This window comes from Entelurus aequoreus, linkage group LG06 (assembly GCF_033978785.1).
Source record: "Entelurus aequoreus isolate RoL-2023_Sb linkage group LG06, RoL_Eaeq_v1.1, whole genome shotgun sequence".
NCBI lineage: Eukaryota > Metazoa > Chordata > Actinopteri > Syngnathiformes > Syngnathidae > Entelurus > Entelurus aequoreus.
Genome location: NC_084736.1, coordinates 25,605,718 through 25,629,810, shown reverse-complemented (window position 1 = coordinate 25,629,810; position 24,093 = coordinate 25,605,718). Strand labels below are relative to the sequence as shown.

The following is a 24,093-nucleotide window of genomic DNA, read 5'->3' as shown; positions in this document are numbered from 1 at the left end:
TCTGGTCAGGATGCACGTCCGACCGGTAGGAGGCCACGGGGAAGACCCAGGACACGTTGGGAAGACTATGTCTCCCGGCTGGCCTGGGAACGCCTCGAGATCCCCCGGGAAGAGCTGGACGAAGTGGCTGGGGAGAGGAAAGTCTGGGCTTCCCTGCTTAGGCTGCTGCCCCCGCGACCCGACCTTAGATATATATATATATATATATATATATATATATATATATATATATATATATATATATATATATATATATATATATATATATATATATATATATATATATATATATATATGTATATGTGTATATATATATATATATATATATATATATATATATATATATATATATATATATATATGTATATATATATATATATATATATAATATATATATATATATATATATATATATATATATATATATATATACACACACATATATATATATATATATATATATATATATATATATATATATATATATATATATATATATATATATATATATATATATATATATATATATATCAGAATCAGAATCAGAATCAGAATAGTTTTGCCATTGTTTGACAACGGGTTCACAAACTAGGAATTTTTCTTTATGCAATCGTGCAACATAAAACACATATAACACATATTTGGTAATAAAAAGAGCTGTAACTGAGGTATCAGATAGACTTAGAAGGAATTCAAGGAATTCAAGGAGCTGCTGTTAGGAGTTATTGTTCATTTGCCTTATGGCCGAGGGGAAAAAACTGTTCAGGTGGCGGGAGGTGTGGGTCTGGATGGAGCGTAGTCTCCTGCCTGAGGGGAGAGGGGAGAATAGTGTGTGTCCAGGGTGAGAAGAGTCAGCTGTGATCCGACCCACACGCCTCCTGGTCCTGGAGGAGAACAAGTCATGGAGGGATGGGAGCTTGCAGCCAATCACCTTCTCAGCAGCACGTACGATGCGCCGCAGTCTATTCTTATCCTGGACTGTGGCGCCGGGGAACCACACTGTGATGGAGGAGGTCAGGATGGACTCTATGATGGCTGAGTAAAACTGCACCAGCATCGCGGTCGGCACCTTAAGTTTCCTCAGCTGCCGCAGGAAGTACATCCTCTGCTGGGCCTTCTTGATGAGGGAGCCGATGGTCGGCTCCCACTTGAGGTCCTGGGTGATGGTGGTGCCCAAGAAACGGAAGGAGTCCACAATGGGGACGGGGGTGGGAGAGTCAATCAGGGTGAGGGGGGATGGTGGGGCTGTGACTTTCCTGAAGTCCATGATCATCTCCACTGTTTTCTGGGCGTTCAGCTCCAGGTTATTGAGGCTGCACCAGGACGTCAGCCGGTCCGCCTCTCTCCTGTAGGCGGACTCATCGCCATTCGAGATGAGCCCGATGAGGGTGGTGTCATCCGCAAATTTGAGCAGTTTTACGGATTGGTGACTGGAGGTGCAGCAGTTTGTATACAGGGAGAAGAGCCAGGGGGAGAGTACACAGCCCTGAGGAGTACCAGTGTTTGTGGTTCGACGGTCCGAGACAATCTTCCCCAGCCGCACGTGCTGTCTTCGGTCTGTCAGGAAGTCATTGATCCAACTGCAGAGGGAGTCGGGCACGCTGAGCTGGTAGAGCTTGTCTCGTAGCAGTCCAGGGAGGATGGTGTTGAAGGCAGAGCTGAAGTCCACACACAGGATCCTAGTGTAGGTTCCTGGGGAGTCCAGATGCTCCAGGATGAAGTGGAGGGCCAGGTTCACTGCATCATCCACAGACCTGTTGGCTCTGTAGGCGAACTGCCGTGGGTCCAGGAGGGGGGCGGTGATGTCTTTGAGGTGGGGCAGGACCAAGCGCTCAAAGGACTTCATGACCACAGACGTCAGCGCGACCGGCCTGTAGTCATTTAGTCCTGTGATCCGTGCTTTCTTGGGGACAGGGACAATGGTGGAGGTCTTAAAGCAGGACAGCACATGGCATAGCTCCAGAGAGGTGTTAAAAATGTCAGTGAAGACAGGAGCCAGCTGGTCCGCACAGTGTCTGAGAGTGGAGGGGGAGACACCATCCGGCCCGGGGGCCTTCCGCGTATTCAGCTTCAAGAACTGCCGGCGTACATCCTCTTCTTTGATGGAGAGGGCCTTTACAGTCCTATGATGTTTTTGGAGTCCTGTGATGTCCTTGGAGTCCTTTAAGTCCTCTAACTCCTTTAATGAAGTGCTGGCATTGGTGGGGAGGGTGATGGTGGGGGGAGCATGGCTTTGATGAGCTGAAGGCCGTTCATGACGACAGTAATGTGTGTTGAGGCCCTGAGCGAGAGTCCGGTCATTCAGGGGCTGGGGGGTTTTGGGCTTATAGTTCGTAAGGGCCCTTAGACCTCTCCAAACTGCCACAGAATCATTGGAGCGGAACTGTTCCTGTAGACGGTTAGATTACACAGATTTAGCTTTCTCCACTTCCCTGTTGAAGTGGTACTTCGCTTCTCTGTATGTGCTTCGGTCCCCGCTTCTCCACGCAGCCTCCTTCTTCTTGCGCAGCTGTCGGAGCTTGGGTGTGAACCAGGGCTTGTCGTTGTTATAACAAACCCTGGTGCGCGTTGGAATGATGCGCGCCTCATTGAACTGTATGTATGAGGTCACAGTGTATATATATTTATATATATATATATATAAATATATATACACTGTGACCTATATATATATATATATCTATATATATATATATATATATGGATGGACACTAAATTGGCCCTTGTGTGTGAACGTGAGTGTGAATGTCGTCTGTCTATCTGTGTTGGCCCTACGATGAGGTGGCGACTTGTCCAGGGTGTACACCGCCTTTCCCCCGAATGCAGCTGAGATAAGCTCCAGCATCCCCCGCGACCCCGAAAGGGACAAGCGGCAGAATATATATATATATATATATATATATATATATATATATATATATATATATATATATATATATATATATATATATATACACAATGTGTGTATATATAATGTGTGTATATATATATATATATATATATATATATATATATATATATATATATATATATATATATATATATATATATATATATATATATATATATATATATGTGTAAATGTATATGTGTATATACATATGTATATGTGTATATACATATATACACACACATAGATACACATAAAAGTGTTCAGTGTGCGGCCCTCAGTGGAAAAAGTTTGGACACTCCTGGTCCAAAGAGACGACAATAAAGTTGAAGGGCCAAAGGGACAAAGACAAAGTACACACTATGTACAGGTATTATGGGCAATAATCCTATTGATGTTGTCACGTGACCACAGTTGATGTTGCGGCTGCAGCGGGCAGGCGGGGAGTAAGAACCTTGTTGAGGATTATAATCTCTAATCTGTTCTTTTTAGAATATGCCCAACGCCGGTCTGTCGTAATTTGCCATTTGTGGCGGGCGATATGGCGGCAAAGACTGGCGAGGGGAGGAGCGATGGCCAGAAGCAGAAAGAGTGGTCATTGTGCGGCGCCAGCGGGAAGAGTGGGGATGACCCCCTAAAGGAAGCAGCTTTCTTCACGGCCAAGGAGCCTCCTCGCCAACCAGATTATGAAGATTTGACGCATCTGCCGGCAGGCGAAAGACGGTGGCTGCGCGTCAAAAGCCGGGATTAGTCGGTTCCGGCCTGGACCATGAGGCTGGAGCGCGGACGGCGGGCTTCGCTGGCGCTCACCCTCAACTTTATGGCATTTGTGTTCGCCCTGTCGGCCGTGTGCACCAGCCACTGGTGCGAGGGCACCAGGAAGGTGGCCAAGCCCTTCTGCACGGGGCCGCCCATCCAGGTCAAGCAGTTCTTCTGCATCCGCTTCAACAGCTCCAACATCAACGACAGCCGCCTGGTGCAGTACATCTTCGAGACCGGCGAGGAGAAATTCCTGCTCAAGAAGTTCCACACCGGGATCTTCTTCTCCTGCGAGCAGGCCGCAGACATGAACGGTAAGAGAGGGAACGTGTCCGCCTCGGTCTTGCACAGCCAGGAATGACATTTAGCCTCCTGGTAATGACATGCTCGCTGTAAAAAACGTTGACGATGGAATGTTATGTGACGCCAGGCTTCGACTGTCGTGACTTCTCGGAGATCGCACCTGAACACGAGCGAGGTCAGTTGCCGTTCCATGCACACACCTTGTCAGGTGGTTCCCTGCGACACACCTTGACCCACGGAGACCGTGGCTAAAGAGGCTTTTGCTTTTTGTGACGTGCACCTCGCAGGTGTGCTGTGGCTCTGCATCGTGGCCGAGACCTTGTACCTGGCCCTGCTGTTTGCGGGCGGCGCCCTCATGATCCTGGAACAGTGCCCCTGCTTCAGCGTGATGAACAAACTGAAGCTGAGTGCCTTCGCCGCCATGTGCACCGCGCTGTCAGGTAAGCGCCTGGAGCTGGAAGATTGTTTTCGTACTGAGTATTAAAGTTCAAAGTTAAAGTACCAATGATTGTCCCACACACACACTAGGTGTGGTGAAATTATCCTCTGCATTTGACCCATCACCCTTGATCACCCCCTGGGATGTGAGGGGAGCAGTGAGCAGCAGCGGGGGCCGTGCCCGGGAATAATTTTTGGTGATTTAACCCCCAATTCCAACCGTTGATGCTGAGTGCCAAGCAGGGAGGTAATGGTTCCCATTTTTATAGTCTTTGGTATGACTCGGCCGGGGTTTGAACTCACAACCTACCAATCTCAGGGCAGACACTCTAACCACAAAGCCACTGAGCAGGTGGCCACCTCTGATGGACTTCAGATGTACTCGAAGTACTTATGCCGCGTAAAAGTACTAACCACTTACACCCAGTGAAGTAGTGCAAGTGCAAACAATGTCACTGAGGAAGACCGGAGTAAAACTAGCAGTATCAGCATCAAGAGGACTAGTTAGACTCGTTATCAGTATGGGTGTCCCCATCCGATATTTAAGAAGACTACTATATTAGTTATCAGCAGGTCAGTGTGGCGCTTTTAGAGGACTGATTAGACTAGTTATACGCGGGTCAGTGTGCCACATCATAAGGACTAGTTAGATTAGTTATCAGGAGGTCAGTGTGGCGCATCAAAATTACTAGTTAGACTAGTTATCGGTTGGTCGATGTGGTGCATCAAAATTACTAGTTAGACTAGTTATCCACATGTTGGTGTGATGCATTAAGAGGACTAGTTGGATTAGTTATCAGTAGGGGTGTGCCCACCCGATATTTCAGATATTTAGGAAGACTACTTGGATTAGTTATCAGCAGGTAAGTGTGGCACATCAAAATGGCTAGGTAGACTACTTATCAGCAGGTCAGTGTGGCGCATCAAAGGGACTAGTTAGATTAGTTGTCAATAGGTTGGTGTGGTGCAGTAAGAGGACTAGTTGGATTAGTTATCAGTAAGGGGCGTCCCCATCCAATATTTAAGATATTTAACAATATTAGTTAGATTAGTTATCAGCAGGTAAGTGTGACGCATCAAAATTACTAGTTACATTAGTTATCAGGTCAATGTGGCACATCAACATTACTAGTTAGACTAGTTACCGATGCAGCACATCAAAATGACTAGTTAGACTAGTTATTAATTGGTTGGTGTGGTGCAATAAAATTACTAGTTATACGAGTTATCAGCAAATCAAAGTGGCACATCAAAAGGAATAGGTAGATTTGTTATCAGTAGGTCAGTGTGGCATATCAAAATACTAGTTAGACTAGTTATGAGTCGGTTAATGTGGTGCTTCAAAAGTACTAGTTAGACTAGTTGTCAATAGGTTGGTGTGGTGCATTAAAATGACTAGTTAGACGAGTTATTAGCAGGTCAATGTGGCACATCAAAAGGACTAGTTAGATTAGTTATCAGTACGTCAGTGTGGCACATCAAAAGGACTAATTTGATTAGTTATGAGTCAGTCGATGTGGTGCATCAAAAGTACTGGTATTCAATAGGTTGGTGTGGTGCATTAAAATGACTAGTTAGACAAGCTATCAGCGGGTCAATGTGGCACATCAAAAGGACTAGCTAGATTAGTTATCAGTAGGTCAGTTTGGCACTTTTAGAGGACTGTTTAGACTAGGTATACACAGGTCAGTGTGGCGCATCAAAATGACTAGTTAGATTAGTTATCAGTAGGTCAGTGTGGCACATCGAAAGGACTAGTTAGACTCGTTATCAGTCGGTCGATGTGCCACATCAAATGGGAACTAGTTAGTATATTTATCCACTGGTCAGTGTGGCGCTTTAAGAGGACTACTTATACTAGTTATCAGTTGGTCAATGTGCCACATCAATTGGGAACTAGTTAGTATATTTATCCACTGGTCAGTGTGGTGCTTTAAGAGGACTAGTTATAGTAGTTATCACAGGTAAATGTGGCGCTTAAAGAGGACTAGTTGGACTAGTTATCAGAAGGTAAGTGTGGTTCTTTAAAATGACTAGTTATATTAGTTATTCGTTGGTCAGTGTGGCGCTTTAGGGGGACTAATTAGACTAGTTATCAGCAAGTCAGTATGGCACATCAAGCGTGCAAGTTGGAGTAGTTATCAGTAGGTCAGTGTGGCGCTTTAAGAGGACTACATATAGATATTGATCTTGTACATTGATTTGATATCATACCAAGTATCCAGTAACAAACGTGTCCGCATCATTCAGATGTTCATGAGTTTACCCTAGTGGCTAATTGTGAGTAATAGGTGTCGCCAAAAACAATTACCACTCCACTTCAACTTAAAGACAGTATAAATCCATTCCAGACAGCTCATGATAAATAGGTTAGTGTTTTCCATGACTACCATTGTTCTCTGTTTGACTCATTTCACTTGGTCGGACCTTTTCTAACATCCCACACTACTGAATAATTCAAGTATGGATGATTCCTGCTGATATCGTTTCAGAATAACATCAGTATCGGCAAATACTCAAAGCTTTATTATCAGTATCATATCAGAAGTGAAAACGTTTGATCAGGACACTCTTGGTTATCAGGTGAGTGCTGTGCATCAAGACCAGTCAAACTACTTATCATAATATCAGTGTGGTGCATCAAGAGGAATAGTCAAACTAGTTATCATACTGTCGGTGTGGTGCATGAAGAGGAGTAGTCAGGCTAGTTATCATAATGTCAGTGTGGTGTATTAAGAAAACAAGTTGGATTAGTTGTCATAAAGTCAATATGGTGCATTAAGAAAACGAGTTAGACTAGTTGTCAGCTGGTCAGTATGGTGCATCAAGAAAACTGGTCATACGAGTTGTCATGTCAGTGTGGTGCAGGATAAGGACTAGTTATCAAAATGTCAGTATTGTCTATTAAGAAAACTAGTTCGACTAGTTGTCCTAAAGTCAGTATGGCACATTAAGAAAACTAGTTAGACTGGTTGTCAGCTGGTCAGTATGGTGCATCACAAAAACTAGTCAGATTAGTTGTCATAATGTCAATTTGGTGCATTAAAAAACTAGTCAGACTAATTGTCATAATGTCAGTTTGGTGCATTAAAAAACTAGTCAGACTAATTGTCATAATGTCAGTATGGTGTATTAGAAAATGTGTTAAACTAGTTGTCATAAAGTCAGTATGGCGCATTAAGAAAACTAGTTAGACTAGTTGTCAGCTGGTCAGTATGGTGCATCAAGAAAACTGGTCAGACTAGTTGTCATGTCAGTGTGGTGCATGATGAGGACTAGTCAGACTAGCTATCAAAATGTCAGTATTGTCTATTAAGAAAACTAGTTTGACTAGTTGTCCTAAAGTCAGTATGGCACATTATGAAAACTAGTTAGACTGGTTGTCAGCTGGTCAGTATGGTGCAGCTCAAAAACTAGTCAGACTTGTTATCATAATGTCAGTGTGGTGCATGATGAGGACTAGTCAGACTAGTTATAATGTCAGTATGGTGTATTAAGAAACAAGTTGGTGTATTAGAAAATTAGTTAAACTAGTTGTCATAATGTCAGTATGGCGTATTAGAAAATTAGTTAAACTAGTTGTCATAAAGTCAGTATGGTGCATTAACAAAACTAGTTATACTAGTTGTCAGCTGGTCAGTATGGTGCATCAAGAAAACTGGTCAGACTAGTTGTCATAATGTCAGTTTGGTGCATTAAAAAACTAGTCGGACTAATTGTCATAATGTCAGTATGGTGTATTAGAAAAGTAGTTAGACTAGTTGTCATAAAGTCAATATGGTGCATTAAGAAAACTAGTTAGACTAGTTGTCAGCTGGTCAGTATGGTGCATCAAGAAAACTGGTCAGACTAGTTGTCATAATGTCATTAAGAAAACTAGACCAGTTGTCAGCTGGTCAGTATGGAGCATCAATATAACTAGTCAGACTAGTTGTCAGCTGGTCAGTATGATGCATTAAGTGGACTAATTAGACTAGTTATCATAAAATGAGTGCATCAAGAGAACTAGTCTGACTAGTAATTAGCAGGTCAGTGTGGTGCATCACGATGAGTAGTTAAACTAGTTATAAGCAGGTCAGTAACTCTCCAAATCTCCCACGAGTCCCTCATGTATCCAGCAGCAAAATGTATCTAGGCAGGTTCCCCAGGACCTGAGCTTCTCATCCAGAAGATGTTGTCAACTTCCTTGAGAGACCACTTTGTCTAATCCATGTTTCAGATTTTGCAAAAGAGGCTCTTAGAAAGTTAGGACAAGACAAGACAAGGAAACAAGCAGGACACATGGAGGGAATGTGTCTGCCTTGGCTGAGAGCCAGAAGAAGATCAGCAGGTCACTGTGGCACTTTTATAAGGACTGGTTAGACTAGTTATGGGTAGGTCAGTGTGGTACTTTAAGAAGACTGTTTAGACTAGTTTTTCGCAGGTCAGTAGGGCGCATCAAAATGACTAGTTACATCAGTTATCAGTAGGTCAGTGTGGCGCTTTAAGAGGACTATATACTGTAGATTAGTTATCAGCAGGTAAGTGTGGAACATCAAGGGTATTAGTTTGAGTAGTTATCAGCAGGTCAGTGTGGTGCTTTAAAATGATTAGTTAAACTAGTTATCAAGAGGTCAGTATGGTGCATCAAAATCTCTACTTAGATTAGTTATCAGCAGGTCAATGTGGTGCTTTAAAATTATTAGTTAAACTAGTTAGCTGCAGGTCAATATGGTGCATCAAAATGACTATCTAGTGCCACACTACTCAGCGCCTTAGTTAGATTAGTTATCAGCAGGTTAGTGCGGCACATTAAAATGACTAGTTGGACTAGTTATCAGTCGGTAAATGTGGCACATCTAAATGACTAGTTAGACTAGTTATCAGTAGGTCAGTGTGCCACATCAAAATGACTAGTTAGATTAGTTATCAGTAGGTCAGTGTGGCACATCAAAATGACTAGTTAGATTAGTTATCAGTAGGTCAGTGTGGCACATCAAAGTGACTAGTTAGATTAGTTATCAGTAGGTCAGTGTGTCACATCAAAATGACTAGTTAGACGAGTTATCAGCAGGTCATCAAGGCGCATCAAGGGTACTAGTTGGTGTAGTTGTCAGCAGGTCAGTGTGGAGATTTAAGAGGACTAGTAAGGTTAGTTATCAGCAGGTGAGTGTGGTGTTTCAAGATGATTAGTTACATTAGTTATCAGCAGGTTAGTGCGACACATTAAAATGACTAGTTGGACTAGGTCGATGGGGCGCATCAAAATGACTACTTAGACTAGTTTTCAGCAGGTTAATGTGGCACATAAACGGGACCAGTTAGATTAGTTATCAGTAAGTCAGTGTGGCGCTTTTAGAGGACTGTTTAGAATAGTTATACGCAGGTCAGTGTGGCACATCATAAAGACTAGTTACATTCGTTATCAGTAGGTCAGTGTGGCGCATCAAAATGACTAGTTAGACTAGTTATCAGTCGGTTGATGTGGCACATCAATTGGGAACTCGTTACTATTTTTATCCATAGGTCATTGTGGTGCTTCAAGAGGACTAGTTAGACTAGTTATCAGCAGGTCAGTGTGGCAATTTAAGAGGACTAATTAGACTAGTTATCAGCAGGTCAGTATGGCGCATCAAAAGGACTATTTGGATTAGTTATCAGCACGTCAGTGTGGTCCATCAAAAAACTGGTTATACTAGTCATCAGCAGATCTGTGTTGCGCTTTAAGAGGACAAGTTTAATTAGTTATCAGCAAGTCACTGTGTTGCATCAAGGGGAATAGTTAGACTAGTTATCAGCAGGTCAATGTGGCACATCAAAATGACTAGTTACATTAGTTATCAGTAGGTCAGTGCAGCGCATCAAAATGACTAGTAAGACTCAATATCAGGTAGGTGTGGCACATCAAGAGGACTAGTTGGAGTAATTATTAGTGGGTCAGTGCGGTGCATTAAGATGACTAGTTATTAGACTTAGAGAGTTAGACTTAGACTTCCTTTTATTGTCATTCAAATTTTAACTTTACAGTACAGATAAGAACGAAATTCCGTTGCATTAGCTTGTTGTAGTGCAGGATAAAAGAGCAATACGGTGCAGATATAAATAAATAGATTACTGTAGAGATAAATATATTGCACTTTTGCATATGCATCCACGTTTATGGATGTATGTTATATTGTCTTTATATTCCAGCGAGTTCATCCTTTTTGGGGGTAATTGAGGGAATTATTTTGATGCGTTCAAGAGTCTTACGGCCTAAGGGAAGAAGCTGTTACAGAAGCTGGAGGTTCTGCTACGGAGGCTGCGGAACCTTTTTCTAGAGTCCAGCAGTGAAAACAGTCCATGGTGGGGGTGGGAGGAGTCTCTACAGATTTTCTGAGCCCTGGTCAGGCAGCGGCTTTTTGGGATCTCCTGGATAGGAGGAAGAGGAGTCCTGATGATCTTTTCCGCCGTCCTCACCACTCTCTGCAGAGACTTCCAGTCTGAGGCACTGCAGGCTCCAGTCCAGACAGAGATGCAGTTGGTCAGCAGGCTCTCTATAGTGCCTCTGTAGAATGTGCTGAGAATGGGGGGAGGGAGCTGTGCTCTTTTCATCCCACGCAAAAAGTGCATGCGCTGCTGAGCTCTTTTTACAAGAGCTCCGGTGTGTAGGGACCAGGTTATATTGTCATTTACCTGCACCCCCAGGAACTTGGTGCTGCTTACCATCCCCACCGCTGTGCCGTTGATGAAGAGTGGAGTGTGGTTGGACTGGTGCTTCCTGAAGTCGACGATGATCTCCTTGGTCTTGTCGACGTTCAGGACCGGGTTGTTGGTTCTGCACCAGTCAACCAGATGTTTCACCTCCTCCCTGTAGTCCATGTCGTTGTTGTTATGGAGTGACTACGCTGGAAGTTAACTTTGAAATTTACAGAATTGACTGATATATTTGCCAAAAAAGGTCCATTACTACCACTAGCCTCTGCAGCCGCAGCCAAACAGGGCGCGGCCATCGTGAGTATAATCTCAGGTCTAATATGAGGTCAGTGTGGTGCATCGAGAGGACTAGTTAGACTAGTTATCAGCAGGTTAGTGGGTGGTCTACACTGGTTGACTGAGGATTTTCCTGCTCGTTTGTGCAATAATCCGATTGGAGGCAGGCAGCTTTTGGGCCCTGACCAAGACCTGCCCAAAGGACCTAATCACACGCACACACGCACATGCACACACACACACACACACACACACACACACACACACACACACACACACACACACACACACACACACACACACACACACACACACAGGCACGCACGCACACACACACACACACACATTGATGCACAGACACAAACGCACTCACACGCACACAAAACACACACACACACACACACATTTGCATGCACAAACACACAATTGCACAGACACACACGCGCAAACACACACACACACACCGTTGTTGGGAGTTAATCCCCAGTAAATCTGCAGGATTCTGAGTGCAGGACGAAAGGATGCAGAAAGTCCAAAGGGGCTGAGAGATGGAGCACTGTGATATTATTCAATCTGAATATAAATATGATCCATCCAAACAAACAAATTACTTGCAGGATTGTATTCTCTTGTTCACTTTTATTTGGAGCAAAGTACTACTAGGATACAAACACCTGATTTGTAAGCTTTTCTTACAGCAGCCATCATTGTTATGGTACTTTCATTTGGATAGAAACAGAATGTTAAAAAATTATAAAAAGTTAAAATAATAGCTGATTAAAGTATTTGATGCTGTTTTATGTTTGCAAAGACTAAAACGTATTTGAATATGTCTTAAAAAGTGGTGTTTTATGTTGTGCTGGGACTAAAAAGTCTTTGAACATGTCTTAAAAAGTGGTGTTTTAAGTTGTGCTCGGACTAAAAAGTCTTTAAACATGTTTTAAAAAGTGGTGTTTTATTTTGTGCTGGGACAAAAAAGTATTTGAAGATGACTTAAATGTGGTGTTTTATTTTGTGCTGAGACTAAAAAGTATTTAAACATGACCTAAAAGGGATATTTTATGTTGTGCTGGGACTAAAAAGTATTTGAACATGTCTTAGAGGGGATGTTTTTTTTTGTTGCTGGGACTAAAAAGTCTTTGAACATGTCTTAAAAGTGGTATTTTATGTTTGCTAGGACTAAAAAGTCTTTGAACATGTCTTAAAAGTGGTGTTTTATGTTGCGTTGGTACTAAAAAGTCTTTGAACATGTTTTAAAAATGGTGTTTTATGTTGTGCTGGTACTAAAGAGTATTTGAACATGACTTAAAAGTGATGATTTGTTTGTGCTAGGACTAAAAAGTCTTTAAACATGACTTAAAAGTGGCGTTTTATGTTTGCTAGGACGAAAATGTCTTTAAACGTGTCTTAAAAAGTGGTGTTTTATGTTTGCTAGTACTAAAAAGTATTTAAACATGTCTTAAAAAGTGGTGTTTTATGTAGTGCTGGGATTAAAAACGTCTTTAAACACGACTTAAAAGTGGGGTTTTATGTTTGCTAGGACTAAAAAGTAGTTCAACATGTCTTAAAAGTGGTGTTTTATGTTATGCTGGGACTAAAAAGACATAAAGTGGTGTTTTATGTTGTGCTGGGACCAAAAAGTCTTTGAACATAACTTAAAATTGGTGTTTTATTTTGTGCTGGGATTAAAAAGTCTTTAAACATGACTTAAAAGTGGTGTTTTATGTTTGCTAGGACTCAAAAATATTTCAACATGTCTTAAAATTGGTGTTTTATGTTGTGCTGGGACTACAACGTCTTTGAACGTGCCTGCAGGCCTTTGTGGGATGGTGGCCCACATGATGTTCACCACCATCTTCCAGCTGGCCGTGGCCATGGGTCCAGAAGACTGGAGACCCAAAACCTGGGACTACAGCTGGTCTTACGCGTAAGAAGCATATTCATGAACAATGTGCGTCGGCCATCACAAACTGTGACTTCCTCCTCCCAGCCTAGCGTGGGGGTCTTTCGGCACCTGCATGGGCTCGGCGGTCACGGCGCTGAACCGCTACACCAAGACCATCATCGAGTTCAAGTTCAAGAGGCGGAACATTGAGAAGAGCCTGCTGATCAAGCAGAAGCTGATGGAGCTGGACCTCCCCGATCACATGTGGTACGTGACGGCCGACGCCGAGGCCCCGCTGGAGCTGCCCCCCGCCAACGGCACAAGCCGCCCACGGGGACCGCCTACGTGCTGGAAATGGACCACGCCACCGAGCCGCAAGGAGAGGCGTATTGCTAAAAATAGAAGGGTGACCTTTGACCCTGTGGTCCACTGCAACACATCCTGGACCCATTTCCCTCCACCCACTCGACTGTGGGATTGAAAAATCTAATAACGGAATTTTTTTTATGTGTGTATGTGTGTGTGTGGTGGAAATAATGTAACACGCTCGGCTTTGACACAACATGCATCTCATCAAATCTTCCACGTGGTCATGTGATATGCTAAGCGGCGTTTTGACACTAAGCTGCTTCTTTGACCACGTGACCTTTGACACTTAGCCGCGTGGACGTATGGACGAGCGGGGAGTCATGTGACAGGACATGTCATTTCTGCTGACACAGAGGACAACATGGTGCCTCTTATATTATTGCATTGTGTGTGTGTGTGTGTGTGTGTGTGTGTGTGTGTGTGTGTGTGTGTGTGTGTGTGTGTGTGTGTGTGTGTGTGTGTGTGTGTGTGTGTGTGTGTGTGTGCGTGTGTGTGTGTGTGTGTGTCTTCTGTTTATGCTAACACTGAAGCTCAAACAGAAGGGATCAGCGCCTCAACACATGATAATATTGTGACCTATTGGTCTGGTCTTGAAAGGATTATTCAAGTAACCTGTAGGTGCACGTATGTAACGATTAACGCTAATCATGATAATATCAAATTAAAAAAATCGAAAAACCGCAATTGCTGGGTTGCATATGTTGTTCGGAACCATAAAACCTTAATACCTTAAAAACTATAATAGTTACGAGTGTCTGTGTTAGTATTATCAACTTGCAATAGCATTCTTTTTGTATTGTTTCAGTTTCACAAGTTCCTCAGTGAATTCACCAAAACGTCACCGTGGAGTTATTGAGTCTGTTTAGCTGAATGGGGAGCTAGCTTCCGCAGCTAGCGGGTCCACGAATGACGGCTTCTGTTTTGTTTGATCAGTCGTTTTACTGCCCTGTTACAGACATCGTTTGGAAACAATTAAGGTATTTAAATAAACATTTACAGAATATTTCTGTGTAAATAACTCATTTCACAACGTATATATCTGCGGCTTATAGTCAGGTGCGGCTTACATATGGAAAATATTTTTTTCTTCTAAAATTTAGTGGTTGCAGCATATATAGTCCGGAAAATGCTGTGTTTTTTGTGCAGACGAAAAGATTCTAAGTTCAAAACAGTCATTTTGTTTCTGTAAGATTTGGAATAACCACATCGTGTTGTCAAGTGTTGGGAACGTCCTTGCTTTCTGCCCAGGTCTCAGAAACACTAGTGCGCTAGCTACCGAGCTAAAAGCCAGAGCTATCAAGGGACGAGGTTTAAGCTCGACTCAGGCACTTGTTTAAGGAACCCACATTGAAATTTGACAATAAAACAATAAAACAATAGTACTAAGCAACTTGGTGAAAAATCTGGGTATTATCTTCGACCTAACTCTCTCGTTTGAGTCACACATTAAGAGTGTTACTAAAACAGCCTTCTTTCATCTCCATAATATCGCTAAAATTCGTTCCATTTTGTCCATGATCAATATTCATGCATTCGTTACGTCTCGTCTTGATTACTGTAACGTATTATTTTCGGGCCTCCCTATGTCGAGCATTTAGAGATAAGGAAAAGATTGGCCTGTCCCAGTAGGATCCCTCTTTATGTTTGTGAACTTTATAGTCTATACATTTAGAGTGATGTGATAATCAAACACTCTATAAGTCTAGAATGAAAGAGTATATAAGAGAATTGACAGAGTGTGTGTACCTTCAGTGCTGAATGATGAGCAGAGGCAGAGTTTGTAGTGTTTTCTTTGGCTCGCTTTCCATTTTTATGTACTCACTGTCCATGTGCCATTTGCCATTTCACGCCAATATCATGCTAATTAGCTGCCTGAAAGCGGGTGACTCCACTGTAGAAATAGCCTGCATGTCTTCTAGCACATATGCTGCAATGGCTCTATCAATGTTGTCCTGGCTAGCAATCCCTCTGTTAAAATCCAGTTGCTGTTGCTTAGGTGGAGGTGGAGTTGAAGTGTATCTCTCTCTTTACTAGCTTCGTCGAAGCATGTTGCTTTTGTAGCTGTTTCAGCAGATTTGAATTACTGTTTTGGGCAGTAGATGGGATCTTTGATCCAAGACACAACTTACATTTAACTAAAATGTTCTTTTCTTTGTGCTCGACAGAAGAAAAGTAGTGAGAATTTCTCCATGTTAAGAAACTGGACTTCGGCTCGGCCATGATGTCTTGTTTGTAAACACAGACACTACCCCCCCCCCCCCCCCCCGCGCCTCTTCTCTTCTCCCCCTTGTGACACAGGAAGATTCAGAAGGACGACACTGCAGCTCTCCAATAAAACACTCAGAACTTCTCAGTTTCTAGCCGATACTACATAAAAAATAACGGAAATGACGCAGTAACACATCTTGTAGTAACAGTAACTGAGTTACTGAATATAAAAAATAACGCGTTAGACTACTAGTTACCGCCGAAAATAACGGCGTAACAGTAATGCGTTACTTTGTAACGCGTTGGTCCCAACACTGATGCCTCTACTGTATAAACCTTTATATACCGATATACATATATATACCTATACTGTATACACCTTTTTATATACGTACACTACCGTTCAAAAGTTTGGGGTCACCCAAACAATTTTGTGGAATAGCCTTCATTTCTAAAAACAAGAATAGACTGTCGCGTTTCAGATGAAAGTTCTCTTTTTCTGGCTTAAACTTTCCACGTGCAAGATTTAATCTATTTAAAAAAGTTATTTAATAAGAAGCCAAAAAGTGCAAAAACAATAATGTTCATGTTGGAGGAGTTGTGAATGAATGAAATATGAAATCCGTGCTGCAGTCTGCAGGTGTACCTAATGTTGTGGCCCTGCGGTCATTCACAATTCCTCCAAAATGAACATTATTGTTTTTGCACTTTTTGGCTTCTTATTAAATAACTTTTTTAAATAGTGTAACCGAGGGTTTATAAATGTCGCATATACTGTATGAAACTACAAAATAATAAACACGGAGGCTCCAGTTTACACGAGGACCACTTTATTTACCTTCTTTCAAAAACCTCCGCTCCACTCCAACGTGTCATCACTTCCGCTCTTAGCGCCTTCAAAATAAGAGCGCAAGGCATATACTGTATAACAGCGTGTAACAGGAATTAACATCACAAAGAGGAAAGCCCATAAAAATAGGTTACAATAGATTCAATCTTGCACGTGGAAAGTTTAAGTGTGGGCTTTAGTTGATATAACATGCCCCCCCCCCCGCACCCCCCCCCCCCCCCCCCCCCCCCCCCGTTTTCTACGGCGGGGGTGCACCGGCACAAGGAGGTGGGATTACTGCGAGGCGAGCCTCAGCCAGTGAGTCTTCGCAGCAGTTTTATGATCGCTCAGCACAAGAAATACGTTACATACACACAGTTGTTGACAAAATACACTGTACATTATATACCTCAGCTAACTAAACTATGGCAATGTATAATATAGTTCATATAGCAATACGATCTCACTGCACAGCAAGCCAGCAGTTAGCCGAGTTCGCAATCCATGTTGAGGCACAACGCAGTGACGTGCCTCAACTGGCTGCTGATCACCGCACCGTCTCTTCTCAGTATTTGAACGGCAAATGTGAAAATTCAGCGATTTTGAATAAAAATAATCTAAAACTGGTGAAGTTAAATGGAAAATAACGTTATAGTATAATCACTGGATACATAAACAATTTAATTTTTTTTTTTTCTTTTTACATTTTTTTTCTTTCCATGATGGCAGGTGAGGCGGGGCCTCACCTGCCTCTAGTGACTGCACGTCACTGATATATACCTATACTGGCTCACCTGCACTGGCTTCCTGTGCACTTAAGATGCGACTGTAAGGTTTTACTACTTATGTATAAAATACTGAACGGTCTAGCTCCATCTTATCTTGCTGATTGTATTGTACCATATGTCCCGGCCAGAAAGCTGTGTTCAAAGAACTCCGGCTTATTAGTGATTCCAAGAGCCCCAAAAAAATCTGCGAGCTATAGAGTGTTTTCTATTCGGGCTCCAGTACTCTGGAATGCCCTACCTGTAACAGTTAGAGATGCTAACTCAGTAGAAGCATTTAAGTCCCATCTTAAAACTCATTTGTATACTCTAGCTTTTAAATAGACTCTATTTTAGACCAGTTGATCTGCCGTTTCTCTTTTCTACATGGCGAGGTTACCAGGTGGCCACGGATTATCTCTGGAGAGGTACCAGTCTGGATGGGGCACAAGTTGTTTTCAAGTTGTGACCCGGGGTGGACCACTCCTCTATCCATCCGTTGGTGACATCTCTGCGTTGTTGACTTTTCTTCATGCAAGAAGACCTCCTACGACCCTAGACTAGCTTCTCGATAGACTGGACTCTCACATGATCTATTGATGTACCAATTCAATATCTGTACCCACTTGGCATCCACTGCAGCCGGCCACCAAGGTGTGGGTTCCTCACATCTGCAGACCCTATCCCAAGTTTTCTTGTGTATGGTTTAGATCCGGGGGGATATTGTTGTCAGTTTGTGAAGCCCATAGAGGGCCCAGTGAGTAAGGACTGTCCAAATAAACTTTGACTACTACTAATCATGGCAGACATCATGAGGGAAAAAAAACATATTTTTAAAAATGCAAGTACTGTACAATGTCTGCTCTCACTGGGATGCCGACTGATGGGATGTTTATATGTTCCCGTTTAGATGAAGAATTAATCATAATCCTTGCGCAGGGTTAAAAAATAAAAGGTGTGTGCAAAACAATCGTCTTTTCGTGTCTCTCTGGCCATCTTCAGGTACAAGTTGGATGTCAAAGTTGACCAACTTCTCTGTTTATGTCCACAACCTTCTACTATCCAGGTGAGAGATTTATAAACTCGAATGAACTTTCACCAACTCAGAGGCGATGCAGAAGCTCAATATGTCAATATAGCAGCAAAAGCTAGTTAGCTTTCTGTAATTAGAGTGCCGCTAAAAATAGTTTGTCTGTGTTAGCGCTTCTAGTAACAATATCACTAATACTTTCTTATCGAATCATTTGCAGTACATAATGCATCCACAGTAATAGAAGAGCTCCCAATGGCTTTATTTTTACGTTTATTTACGAGTTAGAATGCATTACACATAAGAAAGACATATCTGTTTTTTTCTTACATAAGGATGGTGAATGATAGGCAAAATTCCCAAAAAAGTGCACTTTCCCTTTAAGAAGGCACAGCAGTGGTTTCTCAGGAACTACTGCTGGCCTTCTACCAATCTTCTACTAAAAGTGTCCTGACCTACGGCGCCCTGGTTTGACATGGCAGCAGCGCTTCAGCGGACAAAAAGACTCTGCAGAGGGCGACAACAACTGCTGTAAAAAATAACAAACACAAGCCTGCTAAGCCCAGAAGCCATGTTCCTCTCCCGGTGTCTCCAAAAACACTCTCCTGAAGGACACATCCCACTGTGCTCACCACCTGTTCAACCTTCAGGGAGACCCTAGTTAAGTTAAGACCACCAGACAGTTACACATATTTTATTTTCAGGCCAAATTAAACAATGCACTAAAAACTGGTCTCTGCAGTACCTTTTGACTATCTTTGTTTCATATGGAAATTGCTCTTGTTATTGTTCATTTTTTTAATGTTTTTATTTTTTAGAAATGGCTGTGATGATAATGTCAATGAGGGATTTCTAATCACTGCTACATTGGAATTCTTATTAATATTGGTACTGTTGTTGATATTATTCATTTCTGTTTGACTACCTTTGGATTGTTTTGTGTCATGTTTGTGTGTCCTCTCAATTGCTCTGTTGATTGCTATTTTGAATGTTACTGGGCCGGGTTTAGTTTTGGAATTGGAATTATATTATTATGGTATTATTGTGTATTCTTTTGTTTGATTGTTTAATTTAAAAAAAAACTATTAAAATAAAATGCTTATATTTTGATTTTAGGTATTATGTGCTTATTATGGATGAAATAATAATGATTTTATATACATACTTCTTACGGGTTTGACTTTGTGCTTCAAACTAAATGTTGTTGTATATTATTTACAATGACAGTAACATTAATTTACCTGATCCACCTATCGAACTATCTACTTCCGGTGTGGGCGTCACGGTGGCGTGTGATACATGCGCGATTGTTGCTTTTTTTCTTATAACTTTTGGGATTTATTGGGGTTTCAAACTGCATGATCAGGGAGGTTTGACATTACCTTAACTTAACCCTTGTGTAATGTTCATATTGTTGTTACTCAGCCAGCGTTTGTGGGTCTGATGGACCCGTTGCATTATGTGGCTTTTAATGCCTCACAATCAAACACTTTTATGTTAAAATACTGAACAGCTGTTTACCTTATCCCAATAAACATAAAATTTATCTGCCAGTTTCTGCATCCTACAGGGATTCTTCTTTTGTGTTTCTGCACCCACGGTTCCCACACAAGGTTGCAACATTGTTTGTCAACACTGTCTGCTCTCATTTTCTCGCACATTTGACCCTCTGATGTTCTGTGTACCTACACTCTGTCCTCTTCCTGTCTAGACCTGCTGCGTGTGTGTGTGTGTGTGTGTGTGTTTGTGTGTGTGTGTGTGTGTGTGTGTGTGTGTGTGTGTGTGTGTGTGTGTGTGTGTGTGTGTGCGTGTGTGTGTGGTACACAGAACATCAATTTCTACACTTCTATTAGCCCCGGGTCCAGTGGACCCGGACATCTTATATGTAATAGAAATGTGTAGGGGGGTGCATGGTGTGTGGTCATTAAATATGTATTCTGATATATGTTCTTCACAGAAAATTAGCCAAAGTCAGTGAGTCTCAGTTTGAAAAATTAATTAATTGTATCATTTTTCTTTTAATAAAAATTGAAAACGGGTCCCACAGACCCGAACACCACACAAGAGTTAAGGTATTCATGTGTGGTTTCCACAGGTGTCTGTACATGTAGAAAAAGCAGAAAGACGGACATGTCTGGATGACTTGCCTCCATCTTTCCAGTGGTTAGCTCCGGTTGTTATGAAGCTGGCTGTGTTTCCGGGCACAGTTCATACAAAATATATCCTGAAGGAGTTTACAAAAGTTGAGCTAAGGAAAATAAGGACAAGATATATTACATACCCTATTCCCAAAATTAAAGAAATACAATTTAAAATTATTAATGGATTATACCGTTGAAATTATTTTTTGAAATTAAATTTAACATGGATTTTGATGGCTGTTATATCTGTGGATCTGTCAATCATCTGTTTGTGGAATGTGAGAGTGTACATGTGTTTTGGGAGGAGATCAGAGATTGGCTGAGAGACAAGGGTGTGGAAATGTCCCCATTCTCTATAGAAGAGATCAAATTTGGTATTTTTTTTATAAATGACTGTAACATAGAAATGTTTGTCAACATTGTTATTCTTCAGGCAAAACATTTTCTACATAAACGCCTACATTTTCTAATTGGCTTAATGGTTTACAATTATCTATCAAATCTTGGAGGATGATTAAGAGTACAAAACCCTACCATGAATTGATTAACGTGGACCCCGACTTAAACAAGTTGAAAAACGTATTCGGGTGTTACCATTTAGTGGTCAATTGTAAGGAATATGTACTGTACTGTGCAATCTACTAATAAAAGTTTCAATCAATCAATCAATCCCTTAAATTGATATCTTTGTTGAAAACATTCAAAGTGATTTAGGTAGACATTTTTGTCTTCTTTTTCTTTTCTTTTTTTCATATTTTTATTATTATTATTTATTAACATTTAATCATCTATCTGTATTTACTTTTGTTTTCTTTCCTTGACATGTTTTGCTGATGTCGTGATTTGCTCAACCTGATGTGTAGATTGTGAGTTATGTTGAAAGTGCCTTGACTTTTGTGTGCATTATTAATGTATGTTTGTTGTTCAATGAAATAAAAAATAAAAAATAAATAAAAAGGATGGCCGTGGCGCCTTCTTTCTGACGTCACTTCCTGTGTGGGGCGCGGTCTTTCTGACGTCACTTCTTCTCCAGACTCAGTTTGTAAACGATCAATGAGTCCATACAAAGCTAAGAGCCGGAGATTCAAGCGTGTAAAAAATTATCCGAGGAGGGGGACATTAAACGATAATGTGGCTGAAAGGAGGCTAAATAAATAATTATTCGTTTAAAGGGTTATCCGGCTTAGTGTATACATAGCCTTTAGTTTTACTGTGCGGGGTTTTCGCCGTCTTTGTGCGCCCGGATAAAGACGTCTTCGGAGTAATGACTCCCCCTCGTGGCGTCAATCAGGACAGGTGTGCGGATGATTCCTCCTGTCGGCAGCGTGACAGTGGAGGAGAGCAGGTAGGAGCTGAACATGTTGTTTGTCTTAAAAGTTTTGTTTTGTTCAGTGTTTCATTGAAGCTGGACTATTTATTAGGGACACTTACACGCGGGTCTCCATGCGGATTACCTGTCAGGTGCGCCGCCTTTCATTCCTAATGAACAGCTGGAGGCACAGCTACGTACTTTTGGAAAGTTTACTAGTGAATTTAAAAGTTGTAATTACGCTGCAGGGATGGCAAACTCGATCATGTGCAAGTTTTCATGTTTTTGTCTTCGCCTGATCAAACTCTTCCTTCAAAGTAAAAGCATGGAGAACGTTACTGTTTGGTGTATGCGAGCTCGGGCTGTGAATCTGTGGGCACCACACGATTCGATTCAAAATTGATTCTCGATTCAAAATCAATGTTTTTTTTAATATACAACATTGGTTGCCAGTTCTATGATTAACTACGCTCCTCCATAAAAAAATAAACAGCTGTGATACATTTCTATATTACTTGAAAGTTAACTGGTTTTGTTATATACAATCCTACCCAAACGAATACAAATAAGGCAGCAAGTATTCCACACTTCTTTTCTAAAGTACCGTATTTTTCGGACTATAAGTCGCAGTTTTTTTCATAGTTTGGCCGGGGGTGCGACTTATAATCAGGAGCGACTTATGTGTGAAATGATTAACACATTACCGTAAAATATCAAATAATATTATTTAGCTCATTCACGTAAGAGACTAGACATATATTTCATCGGATTTGGTGATTAGGAGTGACAGATTGTTTGGTAAACGTATAGCATGTTCTATATGTTATAGTTATTTGAATGACTCTTACCATAATATGTTACGTTAACATACCAGGCATGTTCTCAGTTGGTTATTTATGCGTCATATAACGTACACTTATTCAGCCTGTTGTTCACTACTCTTTATTTATTTTAAATTGCCTTTCAAATGTCTATTCTTGGTGTTGGGTTTTATCAAATAAATTTCCCCAAAAAATGTGACTTATACTCCAGTGCGACTTACGTTGTTTTCCTTCTTTATTATGCATTTTTGGCCGGTGCGACTTATACTCTGAAAAATATGGTAGTATTTACAGCAGATATGATCATCTACATCAGGGGTGTCAAACTCATTTTAGCTCAGGGGCCGCATGGAGGAAAATCTGTGCACACGTGGGCCGGACTATTGAAATCATGGCATGAAAACTAAAAAATAAAGACAACTTCAGATTGTTTTCTATGTCTTACTGTGGCCAACAATAGAACAAACACATTCTGAAAATACTACAAAAAAATATAGAAAAAAACAGTAAAGTTTAGATCCATGAAGGAAAGAAGAAAGTGAATGAATGTTTATCACTGAATACATTTACATATGCATAAAAATGTGTTTTATTTATTTATTTATTTTTTATGAATGAAGTAACGTTTATGACAACCTTTTTCCAAAACACAATATAGAATGTGAGATATAACAGGATAATGCATACATTTATCATTTGTATTCAAAACGGTTACAAAAAAGTGGGACCCCAAAAATGTACTGTGGGACCCAATTTTTATGACTTGATGGGGCCCCTGGAACCCCATTTTGAAATTTACTAGCGCCAACGCTGTGGCCTGCGGTCCGGTTCTAATACTAACCAAATATCATCCCGTGGGCCATATCTGGCCCGCAGGCCTTAACTTTGACACCCCTGATCTACATCAACAATATGATTTGTCTAATTGGCTAAACGGGCCAGATTAAAAACATTTTTATTTATTTTTTTAATCAATCTTTGAATTTTTTAATCGATTTAAGAATAGTTACAGATAAAAATTGTGATTCATTCAAAAATCTTTTTGACAGCCCTAATACGAGCCCAACAAAAGATAACAAAATAAAACAAACACTTACAGTACAATTTCCACTCTTGCTGAGTGCCGACCGACGGGACACTCCGATAATTCCGTTTCAAAGAAGATTCAATCGCAATCCTCATGAAGGGTTAAAAAAAAGTTGCCGCAACAAGGGTCTTTTTTGCCAACTCGGGGGATGTGAAAATCAACCAGCTTTTCCGTCCATGGCCACATCTGTCTACTGGCAGGTGAGAGATGCATTAATTATAATCTAGAATTTACTTGTAGCAAGTTTGAGACAAAGCAGAAGCAGCCGCCGGATCAGTTTGTCAACAATAGCAGCGTAAACTAGCATTT

The 24,093-nt window shown here is 41.3% G+C and overlaps 1 protein-coding gene across 1 annotated transcript; it reads left to right on the top strand.

Moving 5' to 3' along the window:
• The first annotated feature begins 3,317 nt into the window (after nt 1–3,317).
• Nucleotides 3,318–13,707, top strand: LOC133652719 (germ cell-specific gene 1-like protein). Its single transcript, XM_062051772.1, has 5 exons — nt 3,318–3,963; nt 4,080–4,127; nt 4,240–4,392; nt 13,157–13,268; nt 13,332–13,707. Exons 1-5 carry the CDS (start codon nt 3,660–3,662, stop codon nt 13,705–13,707), a joined length of 993 nt encoding a protein of 330 aa, XP_061907756.1. The 5' UTR covers nt 3,318–3,659.
• The last annotated feature ends 10,386 nt before the right edge of the window (nt 13,708–24,093 follow it).

Bases quoted from the DNA above. Each gene is read 5' to 3' on its own strand.
- LOC133652719 (XM_062051772.1), top strand. From the start codon at position 3,660: ATGAGGCTGGAGCGCGGACGGCGGGCTTCGCTGGCGCTCACCCTCAAC. The intron at 3,964-4,079 runs GTAAGAGAGGGA...ATGTGACGCCAG, and splicing joins GCAGGCCGCAGACATGAACG to GCTTCGACTGTCGTGACTTC. The intron at 4,128-4,239 runs GTCAGTTGCCGT...TGCACCTCGCAG, and splicing joins CGCACCTGAACACGAGCGAG to GTGTGCTGTGGCTCTGCATC.